The sequence below is a fragment of the Clinocottus analis genome, unplaced genomic scaffold, assembly GCF_023055335.1.
Source record: "Clinocottus analis isolate CAN_PGR_092001 unplaced genomic scaffold, fCliAna1.0.p SCAF_15, whole genome shotgun sequence".
Classification (NCBI taxonomy): domain Eukaryota; kingdom Metazoa; phylum Chordata; class Actinopteri; order Perciformes; family Cottidae; genus Clinocottus; species Clinocottus analis.
The window spans coordinates 8,453,661-8,472,165 of record NW_027175876.1 but is presented as its reverse complement, the minus strand read 5'-3'; the positions used below and the strand labels follow the sequence as shown (position 1 = coordinate 8,472,165).

At 39.3% G+C, this 18,505-nt stretch overlaps 1 protein-coding gene and 1 long non-coding RNA gene across 3 annotated transcripts; one reads left to right on the top strand and one right to left on the bottom strand.

Moving 5' to 3' along the window:
- The first annotated feature begins 30 nt into the window (after positions 1-30).
- Positions 31-4,048, top strand: LOC137785385 (uncharacterized). Its single transcript, XR_011077499.1, has 3 exons — positions 31-238; positions 3,321-3,415; positions 3,921-4,048. It is a non-coding gene; the product is annotated as an uncharacterized lncRNA (long non-coding RNA).
- On the bottom strand, positions 1,299-14,116 carry rhag (Rh associated glycoprotein). Of its 2 annotated transcripts, XM_068576547.1 has the most exons (11): positions 13,875-14,116; positions 5,970-6,153; positions 5,556-5,706; positions 5,280-5,427; positions 4,712-4,878; positions 4,489-4,626; positions 3,902-4,023; positions 3,312-3,385; positions 3,107-3,180; positions 2,699-2,814; positions 1,299-2,230 (listed from the first exon to the last, which is right to left on the bottom strand). In XM_068576547.1, the coding sequence occupies exons 1-10, from the start codon at positions 14,047-14,049 to the stop codon at positions 2,737-2,739; spliced, it is 1,311 nt and encodes a 436-aa protein (XP_068432648.1). In that variant the 5' UTR covers positions 14,050-14,116; the 3' UTR covers positions 1,299-2,230; positions 2,699-2,736. The 2 variants fall into 2 exon arrangements, with proteins under 2 accessions (XP_068432648.1, XP_068432647.1); XM_068576546.1 differs by having other exon boundaries at positions 1,299-2,814.
- Between the last annotated feature and the right edge of the window lie 4,389 nt (positions 14,117-18,505).

Sequence of the window (18,505 nt, the reverse complement as noted above, 5' to 3'; positions counted from 1 at the left end):
GTTAATGTACCATATATGTACACTGACACGTTAACAGCAGAAAGAACAGTGATATATAAATATATTTATTCGCGATTATCTCTCGCAAATTAGCATTAGCCAGCACTCTTGGGAGACATTTTGTATCCCATGATGCACCGCGTCACGTACGTTCAAAACAACGGAGTGACGACAGCGCAGCAGCGCCGAGGAAGAGGAAAGTGGGGAAGAGGAGGAAGGAGAGCTGCTGCTGTGCACTGTGAGTTAAAGCTGCATCTTTGAAGATAGAAGCAACGTCACACCACAAGTGAGCTCAAATCAATGCAGTCTATTACTGCTTTGAAATAAGTATAACCATCGAAATGTGTATGATGTTAAGGCTAAATGATTCATTTGTAATATTGTGACCAAAATGTCGTACATTTTATTGTACATTTTACATATAAACTTGTGTTTTTTAATTTTAATTATTTTTTTTTCCAAAGCTAATATATTGAGTACTTAAACAGGTGTTTATGAACCAGTGGTCTGATGTATGTTCCTGGGGCTTTTATTGTGAAGGGAAAAACAGAAATAAAAGAGAAGAGGACATTTTCTAACGGTGTGTGACAAGAATTGAAGTGCTTGCCGTCTTGTGCAAACTACGGAGCATCGTGTTGTTGTTTTATTATTATAGTAAAGTGTAGGTGGAAGATAAACCCTCGGCTACAATATCTTTCTCGTTACTAGTTAGTTACGTATGCTTACTAATACATAAAAGTGTTGGTTGATGCACTGAGCTCTGTACTAAATGGTGCTCAACACAAAGTAATAACATTTGGACCAATAACAATGTTGTCCTGCTGGTGGTGCTCGAGGTGAAGTCAAGATCACACATGTCATTCATTCTGAGAGGACGTAAATGTCTGAACCACATTTCATGATAATTGATTCAAGTTTCATTACATTTTTATTGTCATATGTGCACAGACAGTTACTCCGTACAATGAAAAACTTACTTTGCTAGGTCCTCCTTCCACACACAATAACTTCAATAACTTAAAACCTAAGAATGACTTTTTTAAACTGCTAATAGTATAAAAATATATCAATAATAATATGATTGTATTGCACATCAGTTTTGCTGAGTGTATATACTAAGCATTGATGCAATGAGATATTTTACTCAAAGCTACACTTGGCACAATTAAGTCTGTGTGCAAAGTTACAATCAAATGTAAGGAAGTTATTCAACTAACATTTTAGTAAATATCTGCAAGATTACTACTACAAAACACAGAAACGCTGATATTGTACAAAACCATATTTATTATGACAGTATTAGTATATTATACAAATATGAGCACATCCCCAATGTATAAAAATACAAAATCGTGATGTGTTCTGGACATAATACATCATTTGACAAACCAACATATTGATTAACTCGACTGTATGTGTGTAGTCAGTTCCATCTTGCCCTGCAATTCTATGTTTAATGTTAAATACAAACAGTCTTTCCTTCATTACTCAGACACCATGCATCTTAAAAATATATTGAGAAGTAAGAAAAGGCTGCTCTTCAATGCACAAGAGGTTTTTGTTGCAAGTGGCACAGTTCAAAACTAAACTAAACTCATTCAAATAAAATAAAATAATCCAACAGGGACTCAGCTAAAGAGACAAGGGGCTGAAAATTATATAATGGCACAAGGAAAACTGTATAGAAAGTGTATTATTTGTCACATTTCCATCCTCTATAAATGCCAGCCCTTTCTTATTTATTTGTGTAAGTTCTTGTTAAATTCTTTTAGGCATCTGAAAAATATTCAGTACCGGTTGCTCTTTTTTTTAACGGTAAAGGACTTCAATAAAACTGGCCATGTTAATTAATCTAAAAGCTAAACTATATGTACATGTAATAATAATACACAGGATATAAAAACAAAAACAATAACGTTAGCGTGCCCAGTGACAGCCAGTCTAATGCTAAATGCATTCCTCTTTGCTTTAAAGAAATTGTTTAGCTGCCGTTGGATAGACAGAAAAAGATTGTAAGCAATGGGGGATAAGCGACGCAAAGGTTCATTAGTTACAACATATTATGCGAGCATCCCTGCCCATGTCAGAGCCTCACTGCTGGTTTCCCACAGTCTGACTCTGACTTCTTGCAGAAGAACGGGGCTCCAGTGAGGTGATGTAAAGCAGCAGATCAAAGCAGATTCAACTCCTCTTTGACCTGAGCCTCAGCCAAAATACAAATGTGAGGTGTCTGGAAATAAAAGAATGTATGAAGAAAAAATATCAAACTATACTAATATCTTAAAACATGCTTTAATGCTTCATTGTATGATATAAAAACGACATCAAGAAAAAGTTTGTAGTTGTGTATCAGCATTGGATCTATGGAGTGACCCATTGTGCTTTCAAAATGATTGATCACAATTTTCAAACAATCGCGAACAGTCCTTAGTTCAAATTTTAAAAAAAGCTGTTTTCTTTATGTAAATGGTTTACTTGTATGTTTTGGAGAATCTGTCGTGTAAAACGTTCACTACCCACCTTAACTTCAAATGTGAACTGTACTAAAAAAAATACACTGCTGTAGATGTCTTCACTCACCTAACAATTGACGTGTGTTGGTTAGTACAGCAAATTATCTCAAAAAATGTTTTTTACATTAATAAAATTGACAAATTGATATGAGTAGGCATGGTGGAGCAGGGTAATAGTCCTTTACTTCAAAGCTTTCAAGCTGGATGGATGGTGAGCAGATATTTAAACGTCTACTTTGTTCTTTGAGTGATCGGCGTGAGCCAAGCGCTCCTCGTTCTCCTCCTCCTCCTCATTAGGAACCTGGAAAACATGTCGTCCAAATTATTTGTCCGTAGCATAATGAAAGAGACCTACATAAGACATGGGTGAACGTCATATGGACATCGTACAACTATTATCTGGTTTACCAGCAGAAGAGAAAACAAGCAGTACAGGACAAACTCAATGTAATCTTGATTGTGATGATGAGGTGAACCACCTTCATCTCATACGACACCAAAACCACACATATAATAACCTTATAATAATATTACTTGTGATGCTCGGCAGTCAAGAACTAGACATACTATTGATGAGAAATGGGATTTCTTACCTCCCAGTATATAGAGTCATCAAAGCAGTTTTGGTCTGGAGGCTGGCCCCAGAACGGCAACTTCATTATGAAACCTTGAAGAAGAAAAGGCATTGTTTGAATGCTCAGACTTGGAATGAAATCACAAGAGGATTGATAAAGTTGAGTGACTTAGGAATTTAACTGTTGTGTCACGTTGATGGCCTCATGTTTCATCTCCACCCACCTGTAACAGCCCCTCCAACCAGAGCGAACCCGAGGGAGGAAGCCAAGGCAGCAGCTTGCATGGCAGCATCACCTCTGAGGGAGCGGAGGAGGGAAGACGGGGATGTAAGCGCTGACGTTCAACTAAAGCATACATTACTTCAAGGCTACAATACTGTTTTGTGTTATATGCTAGGTGATAATTAAATATGATAATTGACTGTTATTCCATGGAATAGTATCGTGATGAAATCATATATTTATATATCGTGATGTACAATTACATCATCTAAATTGAAAATAGAAAGCCCACGATAACTAAGATTTCTCATGAAGTCTGATCATTTTGACCTTAAACTTGATGGTTTAATAAGATTATGCTCATTTGTCAAATGAATACATGTAAAAATGTGGTTAGTTTTTGAATTGCCAGAAAACATGCTAAGTATCCTCATCAAGATATGAAATTACTATATATATATATATATATATATATATATATATATATATATATATATATATATATATATATATATATATATATATACACACACACAGAAACATATAGTCACATGTATACGTGAGATCTGTGGCAATAAGGATGGCCCTTACCCCTCTTTTTTTCCCAAAGCCACAGCCACGATACCAGCCAATCCACCCAGGATGCCAGGCATGCCGTGCAGATTGTGGACGCCACAGGTATCCTGGATGCCCAGGTTGGATGCCAGGATGGGCTACAGAGGAGAAAAAAGACTTTTTTTAAAATCTGGAACATACATTTACATTTTCAAAACAGCTGACTAAGTCATTTTTGGGTCAGAATTTGTTATCAATTAGTCTACCTAAAATTTTCTTTGTTTGTTGTTGGTCCAAAATATGGTAACACATTTTCCATCACAGCTTCCCAGAGCCAAAGGTAATGCTTTCAAACCATCCAAAAACTCAAAGATATTCAATTTACTATCATAGAAGAGTAGAAAACCGGAAAACATTGACATATGAAAACCAAAACTATTACATTTTTCTTTAAACATTACTGGAAAAATGAGTCTATCATGACATAGTAATATATATAGTAGGTTTTTTTGGAGGGGGCGGGGGGGGGGACTCTAAATAGATTAATTGACTCATCATTGTGTCATAAATCTAAAATCAACCTTTTTTTTTTTTTTGCACCATTGCTTTGACTTGTAACTTACAGTCAGGTACTTGAAGCCCAGGGTGGACACGATGCCAGCCACGAATCCAATCAGCATCGCCCCAAATGGGCCGATGTTCATGTCGGCACATGTTCCCACAGCAACGCCACCGGCCAAGGTGGCGTTCTGAATGTGCACCTGTAGTATATAAATAAAGTCAATAAGTATGTAATGTTTTATTATGGAACGAGTGCTATTAGATATGAGTGGAAAGTTATCTGACCATGTCCAGTTTCCCTTTGTGCTCCACGAGGCTGGAGATGGCGTAAGCAGAGAGCACGCAGGCAGCCAGGGAGAGGTAGGTGTTGATCACCGCTGTGAGCTGAGGCAAGCCGGGCTCTGCGATGGCCGAGTTAAAACTGGGCCAGAACATCCACAGAAAGACGGTTCCTGTAGAAGAGGGTGATGAAGAAACCACCTGAGGTCAGTATCTCCTCAGCATCACTGCGCAGGCTGCATGGTTATTTATGTCCACTAGGTGACATAAGTTGTACATGTTCAGGACGCCAGTGATGAACCAGTGAGAGAAGATCACAGCCAAATAAAACTCATATCACTGTTAAAAATGTAAACAGATGACTGATATATCATATTACGTTAGATGTCATTTAGCTCACGCTTTCATCCAAAACGACTTACAATAAGTGCATTCAACCATGAGTACAAACTCACATCAAGAATCAAGAAAATACAATTTCTTCAAGAAAGTTAAACTCCAAAGTGCTGTAAGAAAGTCCCATTTAAGGGTTACTAAGTGCTATAACGTTAGTTTGAACGTAACTGTCTCTTACCAATCATGGCAAACATATCAGAGTGGTAAACAGAGCCATCATTATCATGTCCGCCTTTCAAACCCGGTCTGTAAAGTACTCGAGCCACTGCCAGCCCAAAGTAGGCTCCATAAGCATGGATGATCATGGATGCACCGACGTCATTAGCCTTTGAAAGAAAAGGGGATTCACTCCATTCAAATTCAGTTTACACAAGGAATCAACGCAATGCCGCAATCAACAGCGTACTTTGCTCATCTAGTTCATCAACACATGCATGTGTCATTGTTTGCTTACTTCGAGGACATAGGCCACCAGATGTTCATTGATGGAGAAGATGGTAATCTCCATTATGGTCATGATGAGGAGCTGGATAGGGCTGGTTTTACCCAGAACAGCTCCGAAGGAGATCAGGACTGTAGCTGTGCTGAAGTCTGCATTGATTATTCTGCAGGATAGTGAGGAAAACAAGTTTTTAGAAAAACATACATTCTAGGATGATAAGGAGAAGAGTTGGAACAGTAATCTCCAGACCAGCACAGTTCAACATTCATCATTGAACCTCAATCTGTTAGAGTTACTCAGCAGCCAACATGACCGCTAGCTGTTTTTTTTGAGAAGCTACTTAGTTGGTGGTGTATGTATAAGTGCATAAATATGAATCAGGGAGTAACTGTGTAAACCAAAATGTGCATAGAAAGGCATTCATACTTAAAGATGTTAACTTTGATCTTGCCATCTTCAAGGTGCCAGATACCCTGCATGAGAAGGCCCCACTGCAGGCCAAAGGCAGCCAGGAGCAAGTTGAGGCCAACGCTGCTGAAACCATATCTCTTCAGGAAGGTCATCAGGAACCCAAAGCCGATGAAGATCATGACGTGGACATCCTGAAACACTGGAGATGTGAGAAGGGAGGTCAGTTCTGCTGCTGATTCCATGACCGAGCGCTGCTTTGTTGTGAGAGCGCCACTTTAGCCTCCGCTAAATGCTGACATGAAATGTAATTACACGAAACACTTTCATGTTTCCTTTACGTTTCTTTTACTCTGCCTTCTATTAGAAGGTAGCACTTTGCCTGACATAGTGGTATTCAGTTTGACTCTGTGATTTATTGAGCAGTTCTCAAGCTGTGCTTCACTTCCCTTGAATCACTTCCCTCCACAGGGGCTGTATTGTCAGCCGTGACCTGTTAGCTGCAAAAGCAATTCAATCACACTAGGAATGGGATTCTGGGGAAATGCTTCTGCTGTTCCTGTTCCTATTAAGTGCATATATTCTTAACACATCTTACTTTAGGTTGAGCACACACTTATCTATAGCTCTGTGTTAATAGTCGGACAAAGACAACAGGGTTTGGAATTCATTTCATTGTCAGTTCATGGTGTTTCCACTATATTTTCAGCAATAAGAGAACAAAACAAGGCTCCTTAAGAGGATATTATCTCTGTTAAGGCAGATCTACGTAGAACTAGCTGGGCATTGATTGGGCATTGAAATTGATAGATACGTTGAGGTGGCGGTGTACGTAAGCTGAGAGACAATGTGTTGCATTTCCTGGTGTCCAGACAGGTTTCATTGGTTGGGCGACGCCTGCTAAAATGGCATATGACGTTGTCCGCAGTCAAACATCCCAATGAACAGCATTGTTGTGTCTGTGGCTCAGTGGGGCGGTCATCACGTAGAGCGTTCACTAATCACAACTTCAGTGATTTGATCTTTGCAGTCTATATGTCGAAGTTACCTCGGACAATTAATGTCTGTGCCATCTATCTGTGAGTGTGTTTGTTAGCTTCAGAATTGCTGAATGTGTTTATGAATGAGTGAACGCTGGCATGTGCTGTTTCCAGTCTTTGTGCTAAGCTAAGCTTACCATGTGCTGGCTTTAGCTTCATATTTACCAAACAAAGTGACATCTACCTTTCTGCAAGGAAGCAACTAATCGTATTTTACAAAACCATTCCTTTAAATAACATGAAACATAACATTTTATGCATTACATATTATAGTGACAATATATTACCAATAATTTGAAAAAACCCTGAATACTGGATTCAGTGCTTTCAAATTATGAAACAATCAAACAGTTTTCACTCATGTCTTAACTTCACTAATCTAAAACTACAATTACATACATACAGTAGATATGAGAAAAACAAAAACACTATTCTATGGATGAAAACATTTATTTACATATTTATGTTGTCTTCATATAAAACACAGAATATCTTGCAAGCACTTATACAGTCAGTCACTATGAAGGAGATTAAATTCATCCAGATCTATTTTCACAAGCAATATTTACATGTTTGTCAGCTAATTTTAACATTGAGATATGTCATGAAAAAAATGAATACATCTACTATTGTGAGGCAGAATTCGAAGACGCAAGAAGAAGTAAATACCGTGTCGTGTTTTACTGGTCTCAAAAAACTGCTTACTTAAACAGCTGTTATACTGTAGGCTGCTTTAACCATTAACCAATCAGATAAAAACACAAACTTACTAAGTCATAACAGTTGTCTGGCTGCTCCATATTTAGTATATCATTTTAGTGGTTTTAGGGGGTAGTAATTCAAAATTGAAAGGGATTAATGTTTTACTACTTTAATCTGAAAATGTACCCAAATCTACTCAGATAAAAACAAAGTTAACTTTGAGTATCTGATCATCAGTTTCATCAGGGATGATTAAAGTAATACCTCAACTTGTCAACCTAACATTCTCCATTGCTTGATAAAGCAATTAATCACTTTTCAAACAGAATCTGAATCGGCTTTAAAGGCCAAGTCTGCACATGCAAGGATTTTTTTTTTTTTGCATCTCTTACATTGTAGTTACACGTAGATATATTAAGGCACAAGGTCAACAAAGCTGGTCAGATGAAAGAAAAGAATAGACCGGACTGTTATATACACAAATAGGTGTAAACATAATGATTATATACATATAAAATTATAATAGTACAAATTAATAAAATATGAAGTGTCCCTTATGGTGGGAGCCAAACAAATGGTAGAATGAGTCGGTATGATTGAGCACATGTGGTCCGCACTGAGCACTGATATTGTCAACAGCAAATCCAGGTGTAAATATTGATTTTGCTCACATCCACAGAGCTGTTGTGAACAAAAAACTGTTTTCCCTTCCAAGTTGTACTTTGACCCCCCCGCCCAAACTCAGTCGGTTGACACAGACTGTCTTTTCTTGTAGTAGCCACTTCTAGTGAACGGTAGTTTGAGGATAGGGAGGATGTAAAGCTGGAAAGCAGCCACAGTGTCTGGCACCACGCCCAGATGTTCGGTAAAACTCAGGAATCTCCTGAAGAACTGGGTGAGCCAATACGATGACGAGAGAATCCCCTCAGGATCTACTGCCGTGCAGACGGTAGGGGAGGGGTGCAACCGGGGCTAAAACACAACTCATTATTGAATTGTTTGAAATACTGGAGCAGCAGATTCCTCTGTTGTCTTTAATATTTCTACTCTTCAAATCCACTCATTAAGATAAAACGATTTCCCAAGTCTTGATTAGAAATGCAGTTTAGTCTGTCATTGACATTATTGGATGATTGATTTGAGCCGCCATAGCTTTAACTCACTCCAGAGCAGTGCACCTGGCTCTGCTTATGCGTCTTCCTTTGATCCCATAACTACAGATGTCTGGCAGGCTGATCTCTTTGCACGCAACCGCAAGTCTTCACGTTATCCAATTTCATTATAAATAGTCATGGCTCATTCAACAGAATATTAATTCTTGATACTTGATACTTTTTTTTAGGCATTTGCAGGTATGTCTTTCAACAGTATGAAGGTAAACTTAAAAAAGAAACGGCTTATTGTTATCTCACTTGGATGTTTGCATGTGACTCATTTTAGGATTGCTTATCATGGCAGCATCAACATTTTTGTGAAATACGGTTTGGGAAAACCGTATTAGATACGAAGCAGAGGATTAACATGTCTTCAAAGGTGAAGACCTTAACACATTTTTGTGATCAAAAAGTAAAGAAGGAAGCAAAATAGTGATAGAAATACTGAACTAGAAAATTTCGCAAGAAATTTTGAAAGTGTGGCTACTACTGCCGTAAGACGTCGCAATATATAGCTTTTGTTTCTGACGCCCGTCTCTCCTCCAAAGCACTTGAGTTGGTTTGTGTGTTAAACTGATTGGCTGATATGAAGCACCTGTGTGCTGCCGTCGTCATGGTGACCAAGTTAGCGCCAGCAGACTGATTAGAGGCAGACTGGACTGTGGACTTAAGGAAATAAACTACTGAACGTCCTGAACACACACAAACGTATATGAAATATCATATGACCTTATTAATGATCACAGTGTTGACAACTACACAATATAAAACACACGTAAATGTCTTTGTGTGTGTGTGTTTGTTTGTGTGTGTGTCTGTGTGTCTGTGTGTCTGTGTGTGTGAGACAAACAGACAGAGAGACAGAAGTCATCTGTGTTGTGTGTGCGTGTGTAAGTGTCTGCGTGTCTGTTAAACTGCCCTAACGAGAACACCTGTGGGTCGTTAGATCAAAGGTTGCCATGGTGATGACTTCAAAGGGACTTCCTTACGCTGAGCTTAATAGACCTAAATACTGTGGAACTCCTTTCAAACTATTTAAAAAAAATGGTACTTTAAAAGCCACTATTGCTTCGATATCGCATATTGAGCGTTAGGAAGACCTGATGAACAGATACTGTGACTGGCGAGTCTGTACGATAAAACATGTGTCTGTACGGGCGATTTACAAATCAGGTACGAGCTTCAGGGGAGACGTGGCTTTGGAGGGAGATTTAACATGGCGGCGGATGGCAGAGCGAGGTGGACTTTCTCTCACATTCAGTCCGATTTCAAGACGTCTGAGTCTGTTGGATTCCTATCGACCGCAGTTTATGACAGAAGACAATATTTCCAACGTTTCTATCCAACAATGGTGTATGAAGAGTGAACATTGTGGGAGTAAAGACAAAATACGTTTTATTTTTTTAACAGTTTCTGTCGCTTCTTCTCACTCTGTTAATTGGCGCGCCACCCTCTACGAACGTTTCGTGAAATTTTTTTTATGTTTTTTGCATTTTTCGGGAAAACGTACGGGCGAATCTCTTAGAAAAGTCATACCTCACGATTCCCGCGCAAACCGCACGTTTCGATGTAATTTTTGCGCATGTGCTGGCAACGCTCTGGGAGGAGTAGTGGTTTGACTATAAGAAGAACTAGAAAATTTCGCAAGAAATTTTGAAAGTGTGGCTACTACTGCCGTAAGACGTCGTAATATATAGCTTTTGTTTCTGACGCCCGTCTCTCCTCCAAAGCACTTGAGTTGGTTTGTGTGTTAAACTGATTGGCTGATATGAAGCACCTGTGTGCTGCCGTCGTCATGGTGACCAAGTTAGCGCCAGCAGACTGATTAGAGGCAGACTGGACTGTGGACTTAAGGAAATAAACTACTGAACGTCCTGAACACACACAAACGTATATGAAATATCATATGACCTTATTAATGATCACAGTGTTGACAACTACACAATATAAAACACACGTAAACGTCTTTGTGTGTGTGTGTTTGTGTGTGTGTGTTTGTGTGTCTGTGTGTGTTTGTGTATGTGTTTGTTTGTTTGTGTGTGTGTATGTGTGTCTGTGTGTGTGAGACAAACAGACAGAGAGACAGAAGTCATCTGTGTTGTGTGTGCGTGTGTAAGTGTCTGTGTGTCTGTTAAACTGCCCTAACGAGAACACCTGTGGGTCGTTAGATCAAAGGTTGCCATGGTGATGACTTCAAAGGGACTTCCTTACGCTGAGCTTAATAGACCTAAATACTGTGGAACTCCTTTCAAACTATTTTAAAAAAATGGTACTTTAAAAGCCACTATTGCTTCGATATCGCATATTGAGCGTTAGGAAGACCTGATGAACAGATACTGTGACTGGCGAGTCTGTACGATAAAACATGTGTCTGTACGGGCGATTTACAAATCAGGTACGAGCTTCAGGGGAGACGTGGCTTTGGAGGGAGATTTAACATGGCGGCGGATGGCAGAGCGAGGTGGACTTGCTCTCACATTCAGTCCGATTTCAAGACGTCTGAGTCCGTTGGATTTCTATCGACCACAGTTTATGACAGAAGACAAGATTTCCAACGTTTCTATCCAACAATGGTGTATGAAGAGTGAACATTGTGGGAGTAATGACAAAATACGTTTTATTTTTTTAACAGTTTCTGTCGCTTCTTCTCACTCTGTTAATTGGTGCGCCACCCTCTACGAACATTTCGTGAAATTTTTTTTATGTTTTTTGCATTTTTCGGGAAAACGTACGGGCGAATCTCTTAGAAAAGTCATACCTCACGATTCCCGCGCAAACCGCACGTTTCGACGTATTTTTTATGCATGTGCTGGCAACGCTCTGGGAGGAGTAGTGGTTTGACTATAAGAAGAATAATAATAATAATAACTAGAAAATTTCGCAAGAAATTTTGAAAGTGTGGCTACTACTGCCGTAAGACCTCGCAATATATAGCTTTTGTTTCTGACGCCCGTCTCTCCTCCAAAGCACTTGAGTTGGTTTGTGTGTTAAACTGATTGGCTGATATGAAGCACCTGTGTGCTGCCATCGTCATGGTGACCAAGTTAGCGCCAGCAGACTGATTAGAGGCAGACTGGACTGTGGACTTAAGGAAATAAACTACTGAACGTCCTGAACACACACAAACGTATATGAAATATCATATGACCTTATTAATGATCAGTGTTGACAACTACACAATATAAAACACACGTAAACGTCTTTGTGTGTGTCTGTGTGTGTGTATGTGTCTGTTTGTGTGTGTGTGTTTGTGTGTCTGTTTGTGTGTGTGTGTGTTTGTGTATGTGTTTGTTTGTTTGTTTGTGTGTGTGTATGTGTGTCTGTGTGTGTGAGACAAACAGACAGAGAGACAGAAGTCATCTGTGTTGTGTGTGCGTGTGTAAGTGTCTGCGTGTCTGTTAAACTGCCCTAACGAGAACACCTGTGGGTCGTTAGATCAAAGGTTGCCATGGTGATGACTTCAAAGGGACTTCCTTACGCTGAGCTTAATAGACCTAAATACTGTGGAACTCCTTTCAAACTATTTAAAAAAAATGGTACTTTAAAAGCCACTATTGCTTCGATATCGCATATTGAGTGTTAGGAAGACCTGATGAACAGATACTGTGACTGGCGAGTCTGTACGATAAAACATGTGTCTGTACGGGCGATTTACAAATCAGGTACGAGCTTCAGGGGAGACGTGCTTTTGGAGGGAGATTTAACATGGCGGCGGATGGCAGAGCGAGGTGGACTTGCTCTCACATTCAGTCCGATTTCAAGACGTCTGAATCTGTTGGATTCCTATCGACCGCAGTTTATGACAGAAGACAAGATTTCCAACGTTTCTATCCAACAATGGTGTATGAAGAGTGAACATTGTGGGAGTAAAGACAAAATACGTTTTATTTTTTTAACAGTTTCTGTCGCTTCTTCTCACTCTGTTAATTGGCGCGCCACCCTCTACGAACGTTTCGTGAAATTTTTTTTATGTTTTTTGCATTTTTCGGGAAAACGTACGGGCGAATCTCTTAGAAAAGTCATACCTCACGATTCCCGCGCAAACCGCACGTTTCGATGTAATTTTTGCGCATGTGCTGGCAACGCTCTGGGAGGAGTAGTGGTTTGACTATAAGAAGAATAATAATAATAATAATAAGCCCGCAGGAGAACATGAAGTGTGCTTGCAGCATGGGGTCTATGACCCCATGCGGCTGAAGCCACACTTAATGACTATGTTGCTGGGTATGTTGTAGCCTATCCTATCTGAAGTATAAGATACATGCAGAAGATGACCAATGAGCTAATCTACTTGAAGCACACCTGCCCCACCCAATACTGAGCGGACATTCAACAGCTGGGACACTTTAATCCAGATAAGTTTTTAAGGTGCAACCACCACTGAACTGCAGAAGCCGCTCTATGCTTAATGAGTACCATAGTTTAATCGAAAACACAGTATTCTTCTGCCATGTATACCTTCTGCTATTATTCTCTGTTGTCTGTGCGTTTAACACATAGATTAAATCACATGTGACCTCCACTCTATGAGACCTGACACTTTTCCCTGCAGGATCCTCTTTTACTCTTCAGCTGCATGTGTATGAATAGACTTTGTGAGAGATGGGAATGTGACCCCATGACTCCTTATTGCAATCAGCAGACCTGCTCTGGAAACAGACTTCAAATTCTTCTATTTCTGTTTGCCAATAATTGGAACATTAGACACTTAAAACAGAATTAACATTCTTCCAATGAAGGAACGCCATTTTAGTTCACTTATCTCCTCAAAGGTAAAGACTAGAGAACTAAAGCTTGGAAATATGGGAGATTTATGGATCAATTCTTTGTTTAAATTAAACTATTCTTTATTTCAGCATATTTCCCAACACACACAATTGTGTCATATTCTACTAAAAATCTGCGTAACGATGCCATTTTCTCTCTGTAATATCAAATCTGCAACAAAGGCAATGTGTTAAAACCATCTGATAAAAAACTGATTATCAGCAGAGCATCCCTCTTTTAGCAGCCGCCCGTAGACTTACTGGGGTAGAGATCCATGGGCTGTTCCTGATGAGTCTCATTGGAGTGTGCGTCGTGCCCGTGGCCTTTCCCATCATCATAGACCACAAACACAGCAAACAGGATAATGGTGATAATCTCCAAGGCCAAGGCCACAATGGGGAGCTTCATCCTCATGTTGGTGGCGTACGCAGGCATCCTGAGACCAACTTATCTCTCACAGTCTCCCTATCTGTGTTTTTTTAGGGGTCGTGCTGTGTGAAGAGAGAGAGAAGAAACTGGTGTCTGGTTTTAAACTGATGCAGGTTTGGTGGTGACCAATGGCAGGGCAGCATCCTGGGGCCTTGGTGGGGAACACCCCCCTCATGGACTTTGCTCACGGGGATGGGTTTCCTCTCTGGGCGTCAGTGGACCAAACAAAACACAAACGTAATGTCAGTCGGCCAATGAGCGGACATGAGAGAAGTACTTAATGACTGCTCCAACTCATTTTTCACTGTCAAAGTTTTGTTTGTTGATTTAAATTAAATGTGGGGACTGGTGCGTTTCTTTCATGGCTTACATTAGAAAAAGAAAATTTAAAAAGAACTGTTTACTCAGATAAAACAAGTTAACTGTGAGTATCTAATCGGGGATGATTAAAGTAATACCTCATCTTGTCAACCTAACGTTCTCCATTGCTTGATAAACCAATCAATCACTTTTCAAACAGAATCTGTTGTTTGCTGAAGACAATATTCTGTAACTTTCATACAATTTCAGTTTTTGAGATTCCTCTTTTGTCTGGTCTACTGATCACTGTTCCTCTTTCTTCATGCAGAAGACTTCAGTAACTATTCCCTTGATATTAAACCTTTTTTTTTTAATGCACCTGCTGTTTTGGATACATTTCTGAACTAAAAGTGGTGATGAAACAATGTAAATAATATTAAATTACAAGTAAGTCCTGTTTTTTAAGTTTTTTTCATACAGATAAAGGTACAGAAGTAGCAGCGAATAAGTAGAAAAAGTACTTTGATGGTGTATGGACAGATTACAACTAATCCATTCATGTACAAGCAGCTTTTTAATGTTGTAGCTGGTTGAGGTGGAGCTAATGTGTCTGTCCATGCATGTTTTTGTGTGTGTAGAATTCTAATTTGCATATCCAATTGCAAATTATATGCAGTGATATACATACAAAATAATAATAAATAAAATAAAATAGCTGTTTTATTGTCATTGCACACACTGAGTTCCAGAGCAACAAAATGCAGTTAAGCATTGAATCTGCAAAAGGTAGAAAAAGTGGATATAGATATATTCTAAGAAAGACTAATTCACCGATTGAACAATAAACCAGTTGAGTACGACCAACAATTGATGTAACTCTGTTAAATATACAGTAAACAAAACAATTTACAAAGAATATATAATTGTAGAGTGTGAATGAATGCAACTATGCTGCTGTGGCATGTACAGTATGCATAGAGATATAATATAGTATGTACAGTATGCATCGAGACATAACATACAGCAGAATTACTACAAACAGCAATATAATATGTACAGTAACCCAAAGTGACCCAAACACAAATCTCCTCTCTCTCCCTCACTATCATGAAAACGGTAACTGTCAAATAAATGTACTATGGTGTAGAAATGTAATTTCTTTGTTGAATTAAAATACAAAGCAGCATAAAAACACAGTGTTCAAGTAAAAGTATTTCAAAACTGTGCTTGAGTACAGGATTGCTGTTATCTCAACTTTCCACTACTGAATCTCGGTGAGGCAGATGTGGCCTCTCGGGTGCTCTGGTAGTTTTATCACGTTGCATCGACACTGGTGCTCCATCCGTGACCCCGACAGACAATGTGAGTAACTGTGATCATGTTGCATCATAGTTCACGCCCTCCACCGACTGCCCTTACATACAGTACATGCATGTGCTTCCTTTCCCACTGGAAACCATCCAAGCAATCGCCTCTGATTGGCTTGTAGGTCTTGACTGAGTAAATGGCTCCCCCCGGGAGTGTGGTGACAATCTGAGGCCTCTCAACAAATTACCTCAGGCCAGAGGTCCTTCGTTTGGATCCAAGAGCTTTATGAATGAGCAGAGTTGTTAATCACTGCCAGCAACACATTTCTGTTTGTCTTGGAGCCGAGCTCAGTGAATGATTTCCCAGACCCTTTTGGGAAATTACTTCCAAATGTTGAGTGATATCAAAAACTCTGCGACACTCCTAGAACTAATCCACTCGTGCTGAGCATGTGCTTTCTAGCGTTTTGTTGTCATATTTGGCAGAGAGGAGGGTTTTTCATTGGGTTGGTCAGGTTTTTTTTTCTTCTTGTTTTTTATTTTTAAAACAAATGAGCTCACCGGCAAACATGCAGAGCACAGGAGGATTTGTGTTCCACCTGCTACAGTTACTCATGACGGTCGCAGATACTTCCTCATTTGCATTTTCTCATTTTGTGTTCTTTAAAAATACATTTTTTTTTCAGTCTTTTCATTACAACACACATGGTGGTCGTTTGACATCTCACATTTAACGAACAGATTATTTTTGCCTTCAGAGTATCTAATCCTGGGAAATGTTTGTGTAATAGTCAAATTCTAATCTGCAATTATTGAACCAATTTTCATGTCTGTAGTTCTACGATCAGGTTTTCTCCACTCAGCGGTAATCTGTCAGAGTTTTGACCGAGAGCATGAGAACTGTTTATATAGTCAAGAGACTGCTCAACAACAGTAAATGCTCTGAGTCTCACATTTCTCAGCAGAGTATCCCAGAGGTACCAGTGCCCGACGGCTGTTGCATTACATGACCTCCCGAAGAAACATGACTGAGTGTAACATGCTTTTATCACCTCGTAAACAGGAATCTCTGCAGGATGGTAGTATGGTTATTTGCTTTCTTTTTAAAAATAAGCCCTGTTTTCCAAAAATCCGAATGGTTAATACACCCATGCTACATTCTGATTATCTCCTCAATCACAAGGCCTATTTGGATCATTTTAAAAGGTATAATATTCATAAAACCTCTGAGAACAAAGATAATAACTTCATGTACATGTCACTGGTATAAGTAATAATTTTTAATATTTTAATTTAATATATACCACATCTCTATATGTTCATAGTTTGTGTGCAAAGATTGGCTTTGATTGAAGTTAAGTATTTTTTAATAATTATCTATGCAGCTACAGACAGGAGACAATATGCTAAATCAACACTGCAGGCAACACAAGCCAACATCTGATTATTCTTTATGCATGTGTGACAACTCTTTTGGTTCTTAACATTATGAACTGCACAAATCACATAAAATCTGATCTTTAAAGTTCTGATTTGGGCCATGTTCATATGTCATCCTAAGTCAGATACAGGTCAGATTTTTTTGTAGTCTGTGCAATCACACATCGGAAATCATGTAACATTTACGACCTCTGAACAAAAGCAGCAGCCATTGCTCCACTAAAAGCCATAATTGAACATTTGGCTTGCTTCCACTGCACGTCATCATATGAATGAAACTTGAAGACGGACTTCAGTGGCTTCTATGTTTACTTTGGTACGACAGCGTGCTGCGAGTGATGTCTTTGTTGTCTCTTGAACATGTGGGTCAGCTCAGGACCGTGACCAGTTCACACAGGAATCTGTTATTCTACTGGCTCCTCTTGTCAGACCCGTAAGCTGCCACCTGTTGGATTGACGTCAAATTATTTTTTCTTTTATTGCTCCGTCAGTCTTATATATGGAATATTGAGGTTATTTCAACAAACAATCCTAATCATCGCCAGTGGAAATAAACGTGTTGGCTTGTTGAGCACATTAAACACTTTTGAATATTAAAGCCACAAAGCTGAGAAAAAACAACTGAGCTAAACAGCTCAATTGTTTATCAGCTCAAATCAGTTGTAATCTCGCCTCCATGTGAACTTTTAGAAACATTCCAGCAAAACCATTAAGCAATTTATCTCTGCTCACTCACAACCACGTGAGTGAGCAGAGATAAATCGCTTAATGGTTTAAATATGCACCATAAAGCATATCGCGTAGATTTGTGGAAAATATACAAGCCATCAGGCCCAAATGAGCTCTATCCTTTGTCTGGGATCCCCATGCCGCTTACATGACTACACAGACCTCTCTGATGTCCGGGATGCTGTGAAACCACTCTGGCTGTATAGTGGATACTTACTCACTTGGTCCATCTGTCACAGATTGAGTCTCATCGTAGCAGCAAGACAACTTGGTGAGTGTGAGGGATCATATAGCAAAGGGGCTGGATGATGGACGCCTCCTTTAGTTTGCTTTAGTTTTTCAGCGTCAGGCCATTCCTGCAGACTTTGGTCTGCCGCATGTAAAAGTCAAACTGAGGTTCAAACTGCATTTGCCTCATATTGTTCTACTCAAAGCCTTTTGATGAAAAGCCCAGGAAAACTATTAGTTTATCTGAGCTGCTCGAGCAGATACTGTACATTTATTCGACATTTATGAAGAAAAGGTTCACTTTATTTATTGAAAAGTCGTACATTAGATAGAAATGTTGCATGTAATGTTTAAATCTATCAACAAACATTCACTCAGGGTTTCTACTCTTATCTTGTGTGGGGGGCACCGCTTTGCAGCTAATGTTGTTGTATGGACATTCCTCTGTGTGGTTGTTT